Genomic DNA, 19,080 nt, shown 5'->3' with positions numbered 1-19,080 from the left:
TTATTGATCTTAGTATAAAATTGGTTCTCACTGTTCTAATGTTGTCAACCAAGGCTGGGGAAAAGCTACTCCCAAAGCCCCCTAATTACCCTTATGGATTGTGGTTAGCAGTTTTACCACATGTTTCATTCTCTCTAGGCCATTTTAGGTCCAGGAGAAGTGTTTATTTCAACAGGAAGTAACCTGGAAATAAAAATACTTTTCAAGGGAGGAGGTCCTTTAAAGTTACCTTGAAAGGTGAATGTGGCCCTCAAATCCCCAACAATGCCAATTCATGTTGTAAATGTTTTCATATGAAGGAGTCCATGTCTTTTCATGTCACTTGATAATGTAGAAAATCAAATTACATCATTAAAAATTCAATATTGTGCACAAAAGCTGTTTCTGCTGTTGAAATAAATGCATTCTGAAATTAATTTTTGAGTGTTGAATGCTCATATATTCCATCTATCTTTAGGATAAGTCTGTAAAATAGCAATATTAAGTTTGTACAGCGAAGAAGCAACACAGTTAAACACCTTGATCTATAGCAAATCTCTGAAAAGTCTTGTTAGAATAAAATCTATAACATTATTCCATTACTAAAATTGATTACAATTTTTGTTTAAATTGGAGTTAACATTTTGGGCAAGATTAATGAGATACTGCATGCACAGCATGAGATCTTCAGTTCTGAGGATTTAAAACTCCTTTCTTTGCTGGATTCTGCTTTGATCAGAAAATGGAAGGTTTCTGTGATGTAAAACGAGAGCCAGTTTTTGCCAGAAATTGGCCCTGAGCCCATCTACACCTGAAAAAACCCCTCATTCTCAGTGTATTTTTCTAGTCTGCATAAATCCTGTGTTTGCCTCATTAACACCACAGACTCATTGTAGTGAATTTGTCTTATGTAGGCATATGTGTCTACTGGAGAACTCACCTTGATATGAGCTTGCTTTTGAAAAACTTGGTTTTTCTTCCCTTTCCATCGTGCACATGAATGCATGTATTTCTGGATAATGTGTCTTTTAGACATTATGTTACATAGGGTTGAGCTAATATTGATATACTAGTATACTAATATGCAAGAATCCATATATATATATATATATATATATATATATATATATATATATGCAAATTTAAAATTCAGCTATGACCAAGCCTGCTTCCTGGTGGGAAAGATCATGTAACTTGGCCCTTATTACCTCTCATTCCCCAGTTTGGGTCTTCCTTAACTCCTCTCCCAGCTCCAGTGTGAAACTTGCTATCGGGAATGGCCACATTCTGATCCCTCACATTCTGATGTGGGTTAAAGGCAATTGATCAGGCAGTTTTTGAAAGCATTATAGGAAAAAAGATCAGGTTGGGATGTAAATCATCATGAATGACATATGTAAGGATAGCAGCCAATATGAGGTCAATATGCTTTTGTTGTCCATGTAGACAGGTCCTACTGAATCAGTGGTAGCTTGGTGATACAACACTTATGTAAGTTCCATAGATTCAGAGGGACTACTTTTAGAATAGGATTCAGGCTTCCCAACTAGATTTGACTGGGCTATATAGAAAGGGGGATGTCGAATTAGCTGTAATTTTAACTAAACCAGAAAGTCTGTTTCATTGAACTGTTACTGCCTTTGGCTTATTAGAACTAGGAGTTTGCAAACTGACAAAGAAGTATTCTTTTGAAATGACTCTAAATTGTTTATGTGCTAAATGATTTTATATTTAGTAACATGTTTATGGAATTATTTTTAATTTGTGTCTAATATAGATGACAGCTGCAGCCATTGGATGCATTTTAGTGATGCTACCAAAGCCAGAAGTTTATGGGCAGAAGAATTATTGCAAGAGTTCAAAAGCAATGTTGAATTGCTTAAGCAGGCTGTGAAGGATCAAGATGTAGATTCTCCCACTAAATCATCACCTCAGGAGTCTCCACAGCACACACAAGCAGGTATCTTACTGTGTTTATTGTTGTTTTATGATGAGAAAATTGAAAGACCTTTACCAAAGCCGGTGGGCTTTGCAGTTCCAATGTTGCACTTCTGGTGGAATTATTTGGCTAGGTTTTCCCCTTTAACATTTGGCAATATTTAATCAAACAAATCGTAATTCTATTTTCCAGACTAGTGATTACAGGAACAATCTGTATGGATTTCGCAAAAGGGAAACCTCGGATTTAAGTAACTGTCATATGTTTTTTAGAAAATCAATTTAATAGTAACAGTGTTAATCTGAATGAATAGGCTTCTTCAAATCTAATTTAGTTGGGTTTTTTTTAGGTCGTCTGCTACTAGGTGGTTCTCTTGGTAGTTCACAATATAGAGCAATGTTTCAGTATCATGATTATAAGAAATGCAATTCAAAAGAGACTTTATAGCAGGGCTGGGAATTAGACAGCCTTTGAGATGGTGTAGCAAATGGAAACAAATGGAAGTTACAGCTCTGTCATATCTAGGAAGCTATACATTTTTCAATCCTGTTTTATAGGCTGTCTTCTAGTACAAAGTCAAGGAGAGAGTTCAGTTAAGGATAAACTATGTCTACTATTTAGTTTATGTCTTTGGTTCTTACAGGCAAGGAACAAATACCAAAAGGAGTCACCAAGCCTTCCTCTGTGTCACCACAGCAACCAATGGATAAGCTAATGTGCAGCCCTGTTGTGGTTAGGCTTGCAGATGTTAATATTTATCAGGTATATTTCAGTATTAATTGCTGCTAAAATTACGGCTTTACCTGTTTCTTGATTCCCCCAACCTTATAATTTGAGATTTGTAATGCGTACATCTAGATATAGTTTAATGGCCCTTCCACACAGCCATGTGACTCAGAATATCAAGGCAGAAAATCCCACAGTATCTGCTTTGAACTGGGTTATCTGAGTCCACACTGCCACATATCCCAATTCAAAACAGATAATGTGAGAGTTTATTCAGTTGTGTGGAGGGGGGCTAAGGTTAGTAGGTCTTAACTATGTGTGTTATACCATTTGGTCCTGAAAATGGTTTGTCCTCATGATTACAGAGACTTTATTCTTTCAGTCATGGAATAATGTAGCTGGGAAATAAAACAAGGTTTCAGTCCTGGAGAAATGTATCTGGGAAATAAAATAAGGTTGCATAGAAAATAAGGTTTTTGCTATTTCTGCCAAGCAATTCTACTGCTTGATAAAGAGGTCCTTAATGTGTAGAACTTTAAGTTGTTCATAAATTATTTACCCCTTGTTTTTTCTTAATTCAATGACATAAAAGTATCTTTTAGAAGTATACTTTATAATTTTATCTTTTTAAGACATCTTACTGTATATTATGTTTATTTGGTAGTTACTTTTATCAGAACAAGCACTTTTTCTGAGCTGTGTATAAATCTAATACTTAGGAACATGTATTATAGATTCATAGTAATAATAATAATTTACCCACAATATAATTGAAGATTCATAATGTCCTTAGAACTGGACAAGATGAGAAATAATTGTTTTTTCTTCGTGTACTCTGTGAATGCACACTAATGGAAAGTCTGCGCCTGCGCAGGTTCCAACGGAAACTCTTCCCAAGCTAAAGTTTAAATTTTGGCGGTAGCCACGCCCCCCGTCCCCAGAGGGCATATAAGGCGGCCCTGGGCGCCCGCTCTCCAGTTCCTTTTTTTCCGCCGCAAGGTTCACTTCGGATTCTCATGTCTACTACTCGCTTCAAACGCTGCACTCAGTGTGCTGCTAAAATTCCTGACTCCGACGGCCACGCCAAGTGCCTCTTCTGCCTGGGAGAGGCCCATGTCGTCGGTACCTGCCGTTTTTGCCTAGCCCTAACGGCTCAGGCAAGGAAAAATAGAGCCGCGAGACTCAGAGCAGCGCTCTACGAGAAGTCGCTCGCCCCTGAGCCCACTCCGTCGACATCGGGCACGTCGTCGACGTTGAACCTGAGACCGATGTTGGCACCGGCTGCTAAGGCCTCTTCAGTTTCGTCGAGGGCGTCTAGGGCCTCCAAAACAGCTAAGCCCGTCAAACCGCCGTGCACGGTCACCATGTCGACTCGTTCTGGCAGACTTGGCCCCTCCTCGACGTCGAGCTCGGTGGCCTCTGTGTCTTCGATTCGATCCCACCTTGGGTCTCCTCCATCAACCTCCGCGATGAAAATCGCCTTTAAGAGAGCCCACGAGGAAGCTCGTCGGACCCAGTCCGATTCGGCAATGGTCCCTCCGACGCCGGGAAAATCTATGAGGGTTCCTTCTAAACAGCCGCCTGCTAAAAAGAGAGCGACCCAGCGCTCCTCTTCTTCTGCCTCTTCTAAAAAAGACGTCCCTTCTTCTTCGGCGACTTCTTCTAGGAGATCCTCTCCGATCGCTCCTGCACAACGGCCTCGTCAACCCTCTCCTCGAGTTCTGTCTGATGGTGAACTTCAGGATTCACCCCACCACTCCACCCAAACAGTGGTCAGGGTGCCGTCGCCTCGACCTGCTGCCGTGCATCATCCATCACTCCAGCAGCTTTTTCCCCCGACCTCGACACCGGAACGGGGTAGACAAACCACCCGCTTGGCTCGAGCTGCCCAAGCTTCGGCCTCCAAAGAAACTCGGGCTCAGATGGCTCCTGCTCTTGAGGCCTTGCCTCCCCCAGAGACTGTGCTTTCATCTCCCCCTCAGTCCCCCCAAGGGGCTGAGGACTATGAGATCGATATCGATCGCCCTGACTCCGCTCTCTCAGCCTCGGTGGTGTCTCTCGGCCTCGACCTCTCTCCTCCTCACGATGCATACGAGGTGGATCCTCCTTCACCCACAGACAATATTCGGGCCTTTTCGGACCAAATGGTGAGAATGGCCGATGCTCTAGGTCTAGAGATCAAACAAACTTCTAAGGCGGTGTCTGATCCGGTTTTCAAGCGGGTCCAAGCCCAAGCCCCCCCGGCCACGCTGCTTCCGTTCTTACCTTACCTTCTGGACGTCATCCAGGCATCCTGGAAAACTCCTTCCTCGATCCCTCCTACCTCAAAAAGGATCGAATCCTGGTACCGCACCGATGACGATGCCTTAGAGTGGCTAAAACACCATCCCGACCCGAATTCTATGGTCGTTAAAGCTTCACAGACCTCCGGTCGTGAGTCTAATACTGCTGCGGATAGAGAGGGCAAAAGGTTTGACGCGGTGGGCCGAAAGCTCTATTCTGGGGCCCTTCTACTTTGCAGAATGGCGAACTATGGGGCCTGTATGGGTGCATACCAGCAAATCCTTTGGGAGAAAGCTCAACCCTTCTTCTCAAAGCTGTCTGACGAGGACCGTTCGGTGTTGTCTACTCTTCAGCAAGAGGCTGACTCCCTAGCCCATCATCAAATTCAGATGGCAAAACATACCGGCGACACGGCCGGTAAGATGATCGCCCACGCCATTGCCATCTGCCGTCACGCCTGGCTGAGATCGTCGGGCCTGTCTTCTTCCTCCAGACAAGTTATTGAAGACCTTCCGTTCGACGCCTTGGGTCTCTTTAATTCCGGCACCGACGATAAACTCAAAACTAACCATGATTTTAAGGTCCTGGCTACCAAATGTGGAGACCAGCCTCAAACTCACCGTACCAAATGGTTTCCTCAACGCTTTCGTCGATTTCCGCCTCCTTCTTACCGACACCAGCCCTTCAGGCGTCCCTCGGTTTCGAATAACCAGAACCGTCAACAACCTCGCCGGCCTGCTCATCCTCAGAAGCAGCGCGGCCGTACTACTCCTACCTCCGGCCAGCCTCATCGGCGCTCCTGACGCCATTTCTCCTTGTCGGGTCTCTACCTCCGGTATCGATGCAAGACCCACTCCTCCGCAGCCCTCCCCTCTGCTACATCAACCTCACGGCCTCTTTTCAGATCGCCTGGCTCCTTTCTTCCATCAGTGGGAATCTATTACTTTGGATGCCTGGGTTCTCCGAATTGTTCGAGACGGTTATGCCTTGGAGTTCGAAGAGCTCCCGCCCACAGGGCAAATCCTTTTATCCAACCCTTCTCAGGAAATTCTCGCCGAAATCGACACCCTCCTCGCCAAAGGGGCTATTCGGCCTTCTCCATCAGTACAGGACCCTCAAAACTTCTTCTCCAGGTACTTCACGGTCCCGAAGAGGGGAGGGGGGCTCCGCCCCATTTTGGACTTGCGCGTGCTCAATACGTTCATACGCCCTACAAAATTCAGAATGGTATCCATCGCTTCCATCCTTCCCATGCTTCAGCGCGGAGACTACTTCGTCTCCATAGATTTACAAGACGCTTATTTCCACATGGCGATTCGAAAAAGCCACAGGCGCTTCCTTTGCTTCAAAGTCCTCGACCAGACCTACCAGTTCACCATTTTACCCTTCGGCCTCGTCACAGCCCCAAGGGTTTTCACCAAAGTCGTCGCTGTCGTGGCTGCCCACCTCAGACTCCAAGGGATCACAGTTTTTCCATATCTGGACGATTGGCTTCTGGTCGGGCCCGACCCTGTCCTCCTCCGTCGCCACGTCGACGTTACCCTCACTCTTCTCGACTCTCTCGGTCTCCAGTTAAATCTCGACAAATCTCACCTTATTCCGTCGAACAAGATCCGCTTCATCGGCGCCCTGTTCAACTCACTCTCTCAAACTGTCTCCCTCCCGCTCGACAGGTTTCTCGCCCTTCGGCATCAAATCTCCCTCTGCGAAACCAACCGGAGAGTTCGAGCCCGGTCCATCCAAGTACTCCTGGGCCACATGGCCTCCACAGTCCTCACGACCCCGTTTGCCAGGCTCCATCTTCGCACCCTGCAGCGTTGGTTTATAGACGTCTTCAAACCATCCCGCCACCCCAACTTGAGGTTTCTCTCCATCCCGCTCCATGTTCGTCGCTCGCTCCGCTGGTGGAAGTCCCTCTCCAACGTTTGCAAGGGCCTCCCGTTTCACCAGCCTTCTCCTTCGGTCACCGTGACCACGGACTCCTCCAATTACGGCTGGGGAGCCCACCTGGGCAGTCTCACCATACAAGGTCTTTGGTCTCGTTCCGAAAGGACCAATCACATAAACTTTCTCGAACTTCTCGCTATCCTCAAAGCTCTGAAAGCCTTCTCCCGCCTGATCTCCCAGAAGTCTGTCCTCGTTCAATCAGACAACACAGTGGCAGTCTTCTACATCAACAAACAGGGTGGCACGGGTTTGAGGAAGCTGATGCTCCTTTCCTCTCAGCTGTGGTCCTGGTGCATAAGCCGCAACATACAGATCCTGGCAGTCCATCTTCCCGGGATCCAAAACGACTTGGCGGACGCCCTCAGCAGGATGACGAGTTCCTCCCACGAGTGGATGCTCGATCCCGAGACTCTTCTCTCTCTCTTCCGAAAGTGGGGATTCCCCACTCTGGACCTCTTTGCCTCTCCCCAGAACGCGCAACTACCTCGATACGGCGCGAGACTTCCTCCGGCCTCCTTTCCGGGCTGTCTGGGAGACGCTTTCCTTCTGGACTGGTCGTCGGAACCGATCTACCTCTTTCCACCGTTCCCCCTGATACCGAAGGTCCTCCAGAGACTCCGGTCGATTTCGACATCGGCGATCCTGATAACACCAGCTTGACCTCGACAGCCTTGGTATTCGGCTCTTCTCCACCTCTCCAAAATGAACTTTCTCACTCTACCTCTTCTGCCACACCTCTTATCCAGAGAAAACGGTCAGATCCTGCACCCAGATCTCCCCTCTCTACATCTCACTGCATGGAGAATTCTTGCCTAACCTCCCTCCCGCAAAACCTGCAGGAGATCCTCCAGGCGGCCCACAAGCCGGCTACAACCAGGTCATACACTTATAAAATCTCCCGCTTCCGTGCTTTTCTCTGGTCTCGGGACATCGCCGTTTTTCCGACCTCGGTACCGATAGTCTTGGACTTTCTTATGACTCTTGCAGATCAGGAGCTTTCGCTTTCCTCTATGAAGTCTTATCTGGTTGCTCTTTCCTGGTGTTTCCAGCAACATGGTAGACCGTCTTTATTCTCTGACCATCTTGTGAAAACCTTCTTAAAGGGGTACAACAACATCCGTCCGCCATCCCAGCCACCTACGCCGGGCTGGAACCTCGAGCTCGTGCTCTCCCAGCTAACTTCCTCTCCTTTCGAGCCTCTAGCATCTACCGACCTGCGCCTACTTTCTTGGAAAGTAGTTTTCCTGGTGGCCATAACTTCGGCTCGCAGACCCTCGGAGCTGGCGGCCCTTAGGGTTGATGAACCTTATCTTCGCTTTCATCACGACCGAGCCGTTCTCCGCCCGGACATCACCTTCCTCCCCAAGGTGGTCTCGGCTTTTCACCTTAACCAGGACATTGTCCTCCCCGCTTTCTTTCCGAACCCCTCGTCTCCTCTGGAACGGAGGCTGCATCTCCTCGACGTCCGTAGGGCTCTTCTCTTCTATCGGGACCGCACCAAGGACATTCGTAAGACTCAGAGACTCTTTATAGCCCATGCCCCAGATAAGCTGGGTAATCTTATTTCTTCGCAAAGGTTATCTCACTGGATTGCTCAGGCCATTGAACTTGCCTACGAACTGGCTAAACGTCCACCTCCCTCGTCCGTTCGCCCGCGTTCGACGAGAGGCCTTTCCACATCAACTGCCTTTTTGAGGGGCATCCCGCTGGACTCTATTTGTAAGGCGGCGATCTGGTCTAACCCCCTTACTTTTGTCTCTCACTATAGAATAGACCAAAAAGCCTTAAAAGACTCAGCCTTTGCTAGATCGGTTTTGTCCTCCTGTTTGTCCTGAGGAATTTATCCTCGATACTTACCTACCACTCGGCCCCCTGGAGGGTCCCTCCTCAATGGTTCTTTCTTATCAGATGTCCCCGTGTTTGGCCATCTCGTTGTGCCATATCTATGTTCTAATTTGCACTGTTTTCCTGAACCATTGTGCCTTACGTACTTCTCCTTCTCTCCCCTTCGGAGATAATGCACAGTACTTGTTTTTTCCTCATGTTTGAAATTGTTTATTTGGTGTCCTACCAAGTTCCTCTCTTGGCATGATGCTTGTGTTACTATACGGGTCCTTCGGGCCATGTTATTTATGTTTAATAAAGATGTGTTTGGACATCAACTTGTGATTAAGGTTTGCCTTGTCCCACCATCCGGGACCTAAGCGTGCTAGTCTCCATTAGTGTGCATTCACAGAGTACACGAAGAAAAAGGACAGGTTGCTTACCTGTAACCATGTTTCTTCGAGTGTACTCTGTGAATTCACACAAGCCCGCCCTTCCTTCCCCTCTGGCAAACCCTCTTCCTTTCTCGTTGCCTTGGCGGCGCAGGAACTGGAGAGCGGGCGCCCAGGGCCGCCTTATATGCCCTCTGGGGACGGGGGGCGTGGCTACCGCCAAAATTTAAACTTTAGCTTGGGAAGAGTTTCCGTTGGAACCTGCGCAAGCGCAGTCTCTCCATTAGTGTGAATTCACAGAGTACACTCGAAGAAACATGGTTACAGGTAAGCAACCTGTCCTTATACTTGTTTAAATATTGAATGTTGTGTTTTCAGGTTTCTACAGCAGAGCAGTATCGCCGTTCTCCTAAAACTCTTATTTCTTGTAATAAGAAGTCTCTGTACCTCCCACCAGAAATGCCAGCCATTCATATTGAATTCACGGAATACTACTACCCAGATGTAAAAGACTTTCCTAGTAAGATAGTTTCCCACTATCTTCACATTTTCTAAAATACATGTGAGCATGTCATTGGTCCAATGAAGAATGTTTAAGGATCACAAGATACAGAAAAAGCACCCAATACTGAAAAATCAGATTCATCAATTCTCCTTGCAACTTTAGAGCTAGGATTTCTGTTGCAATGGAGCATACTCATGGGACCCATGAGTATATTCCATTGCAATGGAAATCCTCGCCCTAACCCACAGTACCATTTCAGAGAATTACTATGTTAATTTGTAGAATAGGAGAGAACAGGTGTGAGAACCTCACTGTACGAGTTTGAAATGCTTGCAAAACATTTTGGACTAAGATTTAAAGTGTACATAGTCATTTAATAATAATATTTAGTACACTGATACGTTTTTGAAATAGTTACTCTTTATATGTGATAGATGCATTTAATGTTGAGTTAGAAAAGAAATGAATAAATGAAACTTAAATTATTGCCATATATAATTAAGGATTGCCTGTTTATTTTTTTAATGCACTGATATGAATTAACTTTTTCTATATAGAGAATCTTGATGGATTTATTTGAAGCAAGTGGTGCAAACATACTTTTTTATATTGAAATGTTTTTTGGGTTTAGGTAGTAAAGAGCATTGTAGTTAGCCATCCCCTGATATATATCAGGAATTATCTGAATGAATCTTGGGGGTGAGAGAAATGTTTGAATTTAGTGGAAAATTGATAGGGGAAGAACTCATATATGGGCAGGAGCTACACCAGTGATCATCTGGGGGGATTCCCCTACATTTGAGTTGTTTTGTGGCGTCTTGGTGTATATGAAATAGTATGTTCAAATATAAAAAGATGCAGCTTGGCCTCAGCAACAAAACAGGCCAGACATGGGGAACATGCACAAATGAATAGCAGCAAATATTCTTTCCATCCCTCATACACGCTTGCACATATATGTATACTGGCTTTGTAAACAAAAGGGGATTACAGAAAGCCACGATGGCAGTATTAGCAACATGCTCAGAGAACTCCCAACATTTGCAGAAACAGAAAAAAGAGAAGAAAACGTGAGGGAGAATCCTACCTCACTAAAACTTTAGCCCAATAAAGATTTAGTTTCTTTGGCTATAGAATGCTAAAAAATATATTATAGATGGAGGAACCAAAGAAATGTTGCAGGGAGCTGGAAGTAAAAATCTAATAGGAAGGGAATGGAGAATCCTGGGGAAATACATGGCTGGCTGGAATACTGAACAGGGACACAGCAGTGTGCCATTCCTTGTTTTGTTTTGAAAATTCCAATTGTGTTTATGTAATTATTAAAGTACCATTGCTGGTTCAGTTAGTGCTTTCAATGATAAATTGCAGTTTTTCTTTAGAAACAATGCTCTGTGTGCAGCCAGACTTTTTGGCTACCCAAAACATGCTATTCATGATATCCCCTTTTACCCCCTATTTGTCAGTATTTTCAAACATTGCTAGTGAAAATGACGCTTTAAAAATGCTTTTAATTATTTTTTTGTACTTCTTTTAGTTCCAAACTCAAACCTTTATGTTCAGCTAAATGCTTTGCAGTTCACTCTTGATGAAAGGAGTATTCTTTGGCTAAACCAGTTTGTGCTGGACTTGCAACAGAGCCTTAGTCAATTCATGGCTATGTACAAATTAAATGACAGTTCAAAGTCGGAAGAACATGTTGATGTTCGAGTTGATGGCTTAATGATCAAGGTACAGTTTGCAATGATACAGCACAAAATTGCTCAATATTGTGTTGCTGCAGTAAATGATGCATACAGTAAAATAAATGCTTTGGAATGAGAAACTATGTGTGAATTCCATACCATGCATCATGCACAATACCCTGCCCCTTATCACTTTTTTATTAGGCCTTTCTTGCTTCCAAGGTTTTTTTTAAAGTGTATTTTTGGCTCATTTGGCTGTGGGAATATTTGAACATTGCAACAGTGCTCTTCAATTTTCCAGGCAGCTCAGATTGATATTAGCTAATCATATGAGACCTTGGTATGTGCAGATTTTTAACTTTCTATAAAACTATCTTGACATCAGAACAGAACATAGAAAATACCTCTATGTTGGTGCTAGTGATGTCCCATAGCTAATGTGAGAAACCTGGAAAACAAGGTGGTACTGGAGCCAACCATTTGACCTCAAATGCCTCCCCAAAAAATGGCTTCAGCAGCTGCCTTTGCTTGTCTTATCACTTTGGCTTTCCCCAGCTTCCCACTCGCCTGGTGGGCTTTGTGGCTTCCTTGATTTGCCTTGCCCCTCAGATCTCTCACAGTCTCCCCTCCTCCACTGGCTACAGTGGCTGCTGCTTTGAAAGTGGCCACTTTGGACTCGCTTGTGTTTCCCTTCCTTATCTTTGCAGTACATCTCTCAGACCACCTTCCCTCGATGGCTTCAGTGGCTGCCCCTGTTGACCTCCTGCTTTGCTCATTTTAGATCCTCCTGCTTACTGCCTGCTCCTGGCCTCCACGACTGTGCATTTCTCAGCCCCTGTTTACCTCACCAGTTGGGCTTGTTCGACCTTTTTAAACTCCCCCTCCCCCAGTCCCAGTCTCGTAAAAATGTCACAAAAAGTTATTTGGGCCAAGAGGTTGTCATGCTTTTATTTTATTTCTGCTCAGTTTTCCTCAAGGAAGTTATTTTCCAGTATTATGTAATGATACACCCAAGCATGCTGGCCTCATTCCTGAAACTTTCACTTCCATGTACTTTCATTCCTTGTTAGCTCTCTTAAAGCCTCCTGATTGCTACTTTTCTTTCAGCCTGAAATGGTCAAAGCTTCAGTGGTCAGAGACACCCACATTAATATACCTTTTTAGTTAACTAGATGGAGAAATAAACCATCCTTTGCCTCTTAATCACTTTTGTGCTTATTTTTTTAATAAAAGAGCCATTCCTTTGGAAAATTACTTTTCTCTTGCATATATTCCAACCCATATTATTTAAGAGTTTATCAAAATGATCTGGGTTTTTTGGCCAATTCATGCTTTGTAACTGTTATTTATGTTTCTATTTCAGTTTATTATTCCTTCTGAAAAGAAACCAAATCATAGGGATGGTCCACGTGCAATTTCTATACAGAGTTCTGAAATGATTGCTACAAACACCAGGCATTCGCCCAACTGTAGACACTCTGATCTGGAGACAGTATTACAAAATTTCAAAGACTCTGAATTTTTCAGCAGGACTTTCACAGATTTTCCAAAATCTCCTGACTGTTATAATCTTCTTCATCCAATCTTTCAGCGACATGCCCATGAGCAAGATACAAAAATGCATGACATCTATAAAGGTTTTGTCACCCCCCAGCTAAATAAATGTGCTCTTAAAACATCTGCTGCTTCTGATGTCTGGGCAGTGCACTTCCCCCAATTTTGGATAGACTATGAAGGAATGAAAAGCGGAAAAGGAAGGCCAATAAGCTTTGTGGATTCATTCCCACTTACATTCTGGATTTGCCAGCCCACAAAATTTCAACAATCACTTAAAGAACCCTCTTTGTATAATCACAAAGCACTTAACATTCCAAAAAGTGATTCTAGCGAGTTTGCTAGTCGATTGCATCATAAAAAACTTCTAAAAGAGTATTATAACACTGAAACAGAAGCCTTGGCCAATAGTATTGAAAATCTGACCGCTAAAAATAGCACTTTGGGATCCCAGTCTGCATGTTTTACATCTGACGCAGATGTTCACATTCTGGTTCATATCCAAAAACATGTGAGCATGCAGATCAATCATTACCAATATCTTTTCTTACTCTACCTCCAAGATTCCCTTGTGATGCTCCTTGATAACCTGAGGAATGATGTAGAAACTGTGACAGGGAAACCTGCAAAACAGGCAGATATCTGCATTGGAATCTTACTAAAAAGTGCAGATGTAGCTCTGTTGCTCCATCCAGTGATGCAAGGAGCCAGCTGCAAATCTCCTGCTTTGGAAGAAGAAAGTCCAATTGCATCAGATCTCTCACCTATGGGAAATGGAGAAACACATGGATCAGAAAGCAAGCTAGTTCCTCCTCATCCTGCACAGATAAACCTATCAGATACTAATATTCTAACTGATTGTCAGTCTGTAAATGCTGATTTTAACAAAGTCATTCTGATAGATCCACTTTTCAAATCAGAGAGTGAGATGGATTTGCCAAGGGGAAGTTTTTTTTCAGATGATACTTCAGAAAAACTTGGGAAACTAAATGATGATAATAGTAGTGGACTCTTCAGTCGAAGTGATTCAGAAGAAATCTGTGAGTCATTGAGTGACAGAAGCAGCACATATACCAGGGAGCTGGTTAATATGTTAAATTGCAGAGAAGGTTCTATTGAAATGCTGATGGAAAAGGAAGATGACAAAAGTATGATTACAAATAAAGAAAGTGGTGCAGGAGGCTCATCACTCAAAGTTTCAGAGTTAGAATCGGATGGTGCTTGGCAGTCTGAAGAACTTGAAAATGACAGAGAGAAAATGACCACAGCTAGACCGCTTGTATTTCAGCCTTCATTAAGGTATAGAAATATTTCGGTTCAAAAATTATTTGTCTAGATTCAGGGTTGATATCAACACAGTCAAGTAAGCAATAGTTTCCATGTATTCAGGGCTTTAGGCTACTTTATCTGTTACTTTTTCTAGGAAATAGTCGCTCTTTTATGTTGCTAATATATAGACTGGCATTTTACAATGTTATTCTATGCTATACATTTGAGTAGAACATTCACATAGAAGTGCCAGATGCCACTGGGAGAAGTGAATGGGGAGGTGGTTTTCAGTAAATAAGATGAAGCGTGGTAAGAAGATGGATAGATTGCTTGAGGGATAATCAAGGGACAAAAGAAAAGCGGGCTAGACAGAAAAAAAGTTCCTAGTATTTTAAAAAATTACTCATTTGACAAGTTGTTACTCACTTGTCTTATAAATGTCCAAAAAAGTAATAGTAAAGCATTTCCAAGACTAGCCATGCACATTCTTCCTCGAACATGGTGACACCTGGTGAAGGGTCTTCATCCTTGGACAGTTTAAGAAAAATCTGGTCCCACTGAAAATTCTAGTAGGAATTATAGCAGTAGTTCTCAACCTGTGGGTCCTCAGATGTTTTAACCTTCAACTCCTAGAAATCCTAACAGCTGGTAAACTGGCTGGGATTTCTGGGAGTTGTAGGCCAAAACATCTGGGGACCCACATGTTGAGAACCACTGAATTATATGCTCATAGCTCTTTGAAGGAACGGCACCTAGAGAACAGAACTCAAATAAATTACAATGCTCTCATGATTTAACTCTTCCTGTATTTGTGCTTCAGATAATAGTTTTTATTTCTATGAACATTTGTTTTAATATTATGCTTTGGAGGATTTTGATTTTCTTTTGTAAATTTTTCCACAATAAGTAATGATTTCCTAATATCTTTATATTAAAAAGTGGAAAGCCTAAGGAACCCTGCCAGTCCAATATCCCTGCATTCTCTGTTTCTTACAAGAACATGAAGAAGAGTCCATCACAAGCCTCTTTGGATACCATTTCTACTGACAGTATGTTTTTGGAGGAACACTATTTGGAAAGTGATGGAAGTGATAGCCAAAGTTTTTTGGAAAAAGGTAAACAAAATTACTGACACATTTAATTTGAAACAACACTGCATTTAATCATAATCTGTTTTGAGTTTTTTCCTTGATTTCACTAATACCTACTTTTGCTTTAACGTATCCTTAAAAAAAAAAGAAAAAAGAAGAAGATCTTGTTTATACTTGTAGCATTCAAAGGATCCAGTTGGGGCTTCCTATCATAGAATCATAGAATAGAGTTGGAAGAGACCTCATGGGCCATCCAGTCCAACCCCCTGCCAAGAAGCAGGAAATCACATTCAAAGCACCCCCGACAGATGGCCATCCAGCCTCTGTTTAAAAGCCTCCAAAGAAGGAGCCTCCACCACAGTCCGGGGGGAGAGAGTTCCACTGCCAAACAGCTCTCATAGTGAGGAAATTCTTCCTGATGTTCAGGTGGAATCTCCTTTCCTGTAGTTTGAAGCCATTGTTCCGTGTCCTAGTCTACCATTACTGTAGAAACTGAGCCTTTAATTTGTAGTCTTGGTAGCTGATGAGTTTCCATTTAAAATTACTGGCAGCATTACTAATGCCATTCAAGCAAACTAGATTCTTAGAATATTCCTCATAAATCAATTGCAAATTGCATCCAAGTCCTATCAGTGATTTGACAGCCAAGTTGTAATATAAATCAGATATTCCATTCCTAAAGATGGAGTTTGGCTTGGTGTTTAGAATATATTATTAGCTTTCTGTATTTTACAATGCTTTAGATACATTTCAATATTATAACTTAAGGTGCAAACAAAAATGTAAAAGATTGGGAGGCAGAATATTTTTTTGTTAAACATATAGTTTAATTGTGTGCCATCAAAACTTTTGTAATTTTTTTGTCTTGTGGTAATTATCACTGTAGATAGTCTTTCTCTTTAAAAACAGGGAAATAGTATTTTCTTAAAACATGAAAAAGTTAAGAAACAAACATACAGCATTTTTTAAAAAGAAAGTTCCCTTAGGATTTGTTTTGTACAGTGTTGTCAGATTTCCTCCTTTGAATCTGCTAATCCCTGTTATGAATTGATAGGCCTTTTCAGGAAGGCAACATGCACAGTTTATAGGACAGCTCAAACCTTCTTGCACCATATTGTGCAAGCTGTGAGAAGGAACTCTGAGTTTATGCAAATTTAATGTGATACAAGTCTAAAAAATATGTACCGACTCCTGGTACTTGTGACACTTCTGGTTATTCTGAAAGTATTGACATGTCTGATGAAAGAGAAATGTTTAAATGACAGGTATACCTTTTGGGGCTATGCTTAATTATTAATGAATGGCTTAACCCCTTTTGCCATTGATTCTTAAATACTATACATTGGTTAGTAAAATAACTATCCACCTTCCACTCAAAGTCTGTTATTTCAATGAAATATTTGCAAATTGAGCTCTAAAACAAGAGGTCAAATCTTGCCACCCAGTGAGTTTGGCAACTTGCAGGGGATTTTCTGTGTTAGGTAGATGATCTTAATTCCACCAGCTCAATAAGCCTCATCTGTAAAAGTAAAATGATGGGTTAGCAAGTGTATGTGATTCTTTCTTCTCTCTCATTGCCGTCTTATATGAAGAATTTAATGGATTGTTTAAAAATAAGTTGAAATCGGCCTATGTGTGTTCTTTTATAGCTTATCTTGCTTGGTTTGATGTGGAACTACATTAAGCTACACTGAATGATCTACTCTTAAAACCATTGACATAGTTTTATGAATTATTGACATAATTTTCTGAATAGAAAGCATCTAAACACGTGTCTTCTTTTTAATGCAATGGGTATGCAAGCTATCTTGTCAAACAAACCAGTGGAAAACACTCCTCATGAAAGCACTGTGGTCGAGAACTATGGTGGATCATCTCCAGATGTCCTCAGTGCAGCTTCAGAAAGTGCTCCGGATTCTAGAGAAGAAATGGTAATGCTTCCCAAATAAAGATGACATATTCATACATTTCTATGCTGTGGGATTATTTGAGCAGTTCTCTGCTTGGGAAAGCTGAAATTTGCTACCATGAAAATAATTGTATGGTAGAAATTGTATCAAGGAAAGTTGATAGGGAATGATACTTCATAAAACAGGGAGGAAATTATATCATTTACTCTGTTTTAATGACTGCTACCATAGATATTGGCGAGCAGCCACTGATTCAGCAGATGAATTTCATTAGTGTTAAAAATACATTTGTGATTGCTCTTTTACCTGAAAGGTTTCAGAAAACAGATGTCCATTTTCCTAAAACTGTGTGGGTGGATAGTAATTAGAAATGTAATTTTAACCACCTCCCTGACAAAAATATACATTTTCTCCTGTAATTCAGCCACCTCTCAGAGCATGGAACATTTAATTGTAGCATAGATATTTTCCCTCACTTATGCATTTTAAATTGGCAGAACATATGTTTAAAAAAGGGAAAAGTTTAAGCAAAACTTCTTAAATTCAGATATCATTAATTTGAATTGAGTTTGTGTGAATATAGCGGTTTACAGGGAATGGTCAACCCCCCGTTTAAGGAACTCCATTGGCTGCCATTCATTTTCTGGTCCCAATTCAAGGTGTTGGTTATCAGCTACAAAGCTCTGAATGGTTCAGGACCCGCCTACCTTTGTGACCGCATTTCTCCTTATGTACCTGCGCGATCCCTTTGATCTTCTGGGGAGACCCTCCTCTCACTCCCGCCTCTGTTGCAAGCGTGGCTGGTGGGGATGAGGGAGAGGGCTTTCTCTGTGGTGGCCCTCCGGCTCTGGAACTCGCTCCCCAGGGAGATAAGGCAAGCACCCACTCTGGCAGCTTTTAGGAATAGCTTAAAAACCTGGCTTTTTCCGTGTGCTTTCAAAGACTGAACAATTAATCCATATGTCAGGTTCTGGCCCTATGTCAAGCTATTTTCCTTGAGACACTTTATCTTATCCCTCATCTGAGAGTAATTAAATTGTTTATCCCACCCGAGTTTCCTCACTACATGCAGCAGTTTACCTATCTACCTCACCCACGGGTTTTACAAGTTTTATGCCTTGCATTTTGGCCCAGCTCACCTTCGTTTAAACTTTGTACTGTTATTATACTTTTTTATTATGGCATTGTTACTATGTTTTGTTTTACTTTGTTATTGTATATTGGTGATGTCATGTGCCTTGTTTGTATTTAATGCTGTTGTTTTGTAATTGTTTGGACTTGGCCCCATGTTAGCCGCCCCGAATCCCTTCGGGGAGATGGAGGTGGGATACAAAAATAAAGTTGTTATTATTATTATTATTATTTGATGGATAGCTGTTAAAACCTAGATCATGTAGTATGCGCTGAAAATTATTTAATGTCATATTTATTTTTAACACCCCAACCCATCCCAGTAATAAATCAAAGCAGTACACAGTAAAATTAGCGATGCTAATATATGTTGTTTTAAAAATCTCGTTCCTAACATACTTACTAGGCATGTGTGGTCCAAAAAAAAAAAGGTTCTAAATTTGTGTTTAAAAGTAGGGGGCGGGGGCACTGGTGCTTCATTTCTATAGTCCTTTACAAATTTTGGGGTAAAAATTTTGATACTTTACAAAACTTCTGAATCTTCTTAAGTTCAGTACTTCATTAATGGCGGACGCGAATGCGCAATAGGGAAAACATTACTAGCAGTGGGGAAATTTCAGGGGATTCTCTTGCCTTCATTTTTTGAGCTATCCTGATCAAATTTGCTACAGTGGTAGAACACATCCTCTACTGTTAGCTCACCAATTTTCAGAACATTTAGATGATCCACTGATGTTTTGGGAATTTTAAAATAAAATTATGAAATACATCTTTAAAAAATAATGTTTTAGAACAACATGAAAAGGCAATAATAATAGGGAGAAGGCAAACAAACCGCAGAGGGA

At 42.2% G+C, this 19,080-nt stretch overlaps 1 protein-coding gene across 3 annotated transcripts in view; it reads left to right on the top strand.

Annotated features, from left to right (window-relative positions):
* Positions 1 to 19,080, top strand: part of bltp3b (bridge-like lipid transfer protein family member 3B) — a 58,828-nt gene that overhangs the window by 29,548 nt on the left and 10,200 nt on the right. The window contains exons 10-16 of one of the 3 annotated variants that reach the window (XM_062980961.1): positions 1,757 to 1,939; positions 2,562 to 2,680; positions 9,469 to 9,610; positions 11,133 to 11,326; positions 12,644 to 14,133; positions 15,043 to 15,218; positions 16,998 to 17,125. In XM_062980961.1, coding sequence (XP_062837031.1) covers positions 1,757 to 1,939; positions 2,562 to 2,680; positions 9,469 to 9,610; positions 11,133 to 11,326; positions 12,644 to 14,133; positions 15,043 to 15,218; positions 16,998 to 17,125 — 2,432 coding nt within the window. Of the gene's footprint in view, positions 1 to 1,756; positions 1,940 to 2,561; positions 2,681 to 9,468; positions 9,611 to 11,132; positions 11,327 to 12,643; positions 14,134 to 15,042; positions 15,222 to 16,991; positions 17,126 to 19,080 lie in introns of those variants that run through there. The other 2 variants (XM_062980960.1, XM_062980962.1) reach the window with 2 other exon arrangements.

Source organism: Anolis carolinensis, chromosome 5 (genome assembly GCF_035594765.1).
Source record: "Anolis carolinensis isolate JA03-04 chromosome 5, rAnoCar3.1.pri, whole genome shotgun sequence".
In the NCBI taxonomy this organism is placed as follows: Eukaryota; Metazoa; Chordata; class Lepidosauria; order Squamata; family Dactyloidae; genus Anolis; species Anolis carolinensis.
Note: the sequence above shows the minus strand (reverse complement) of the source record. Positions and strands in the feature narration are given on the sequence as shown.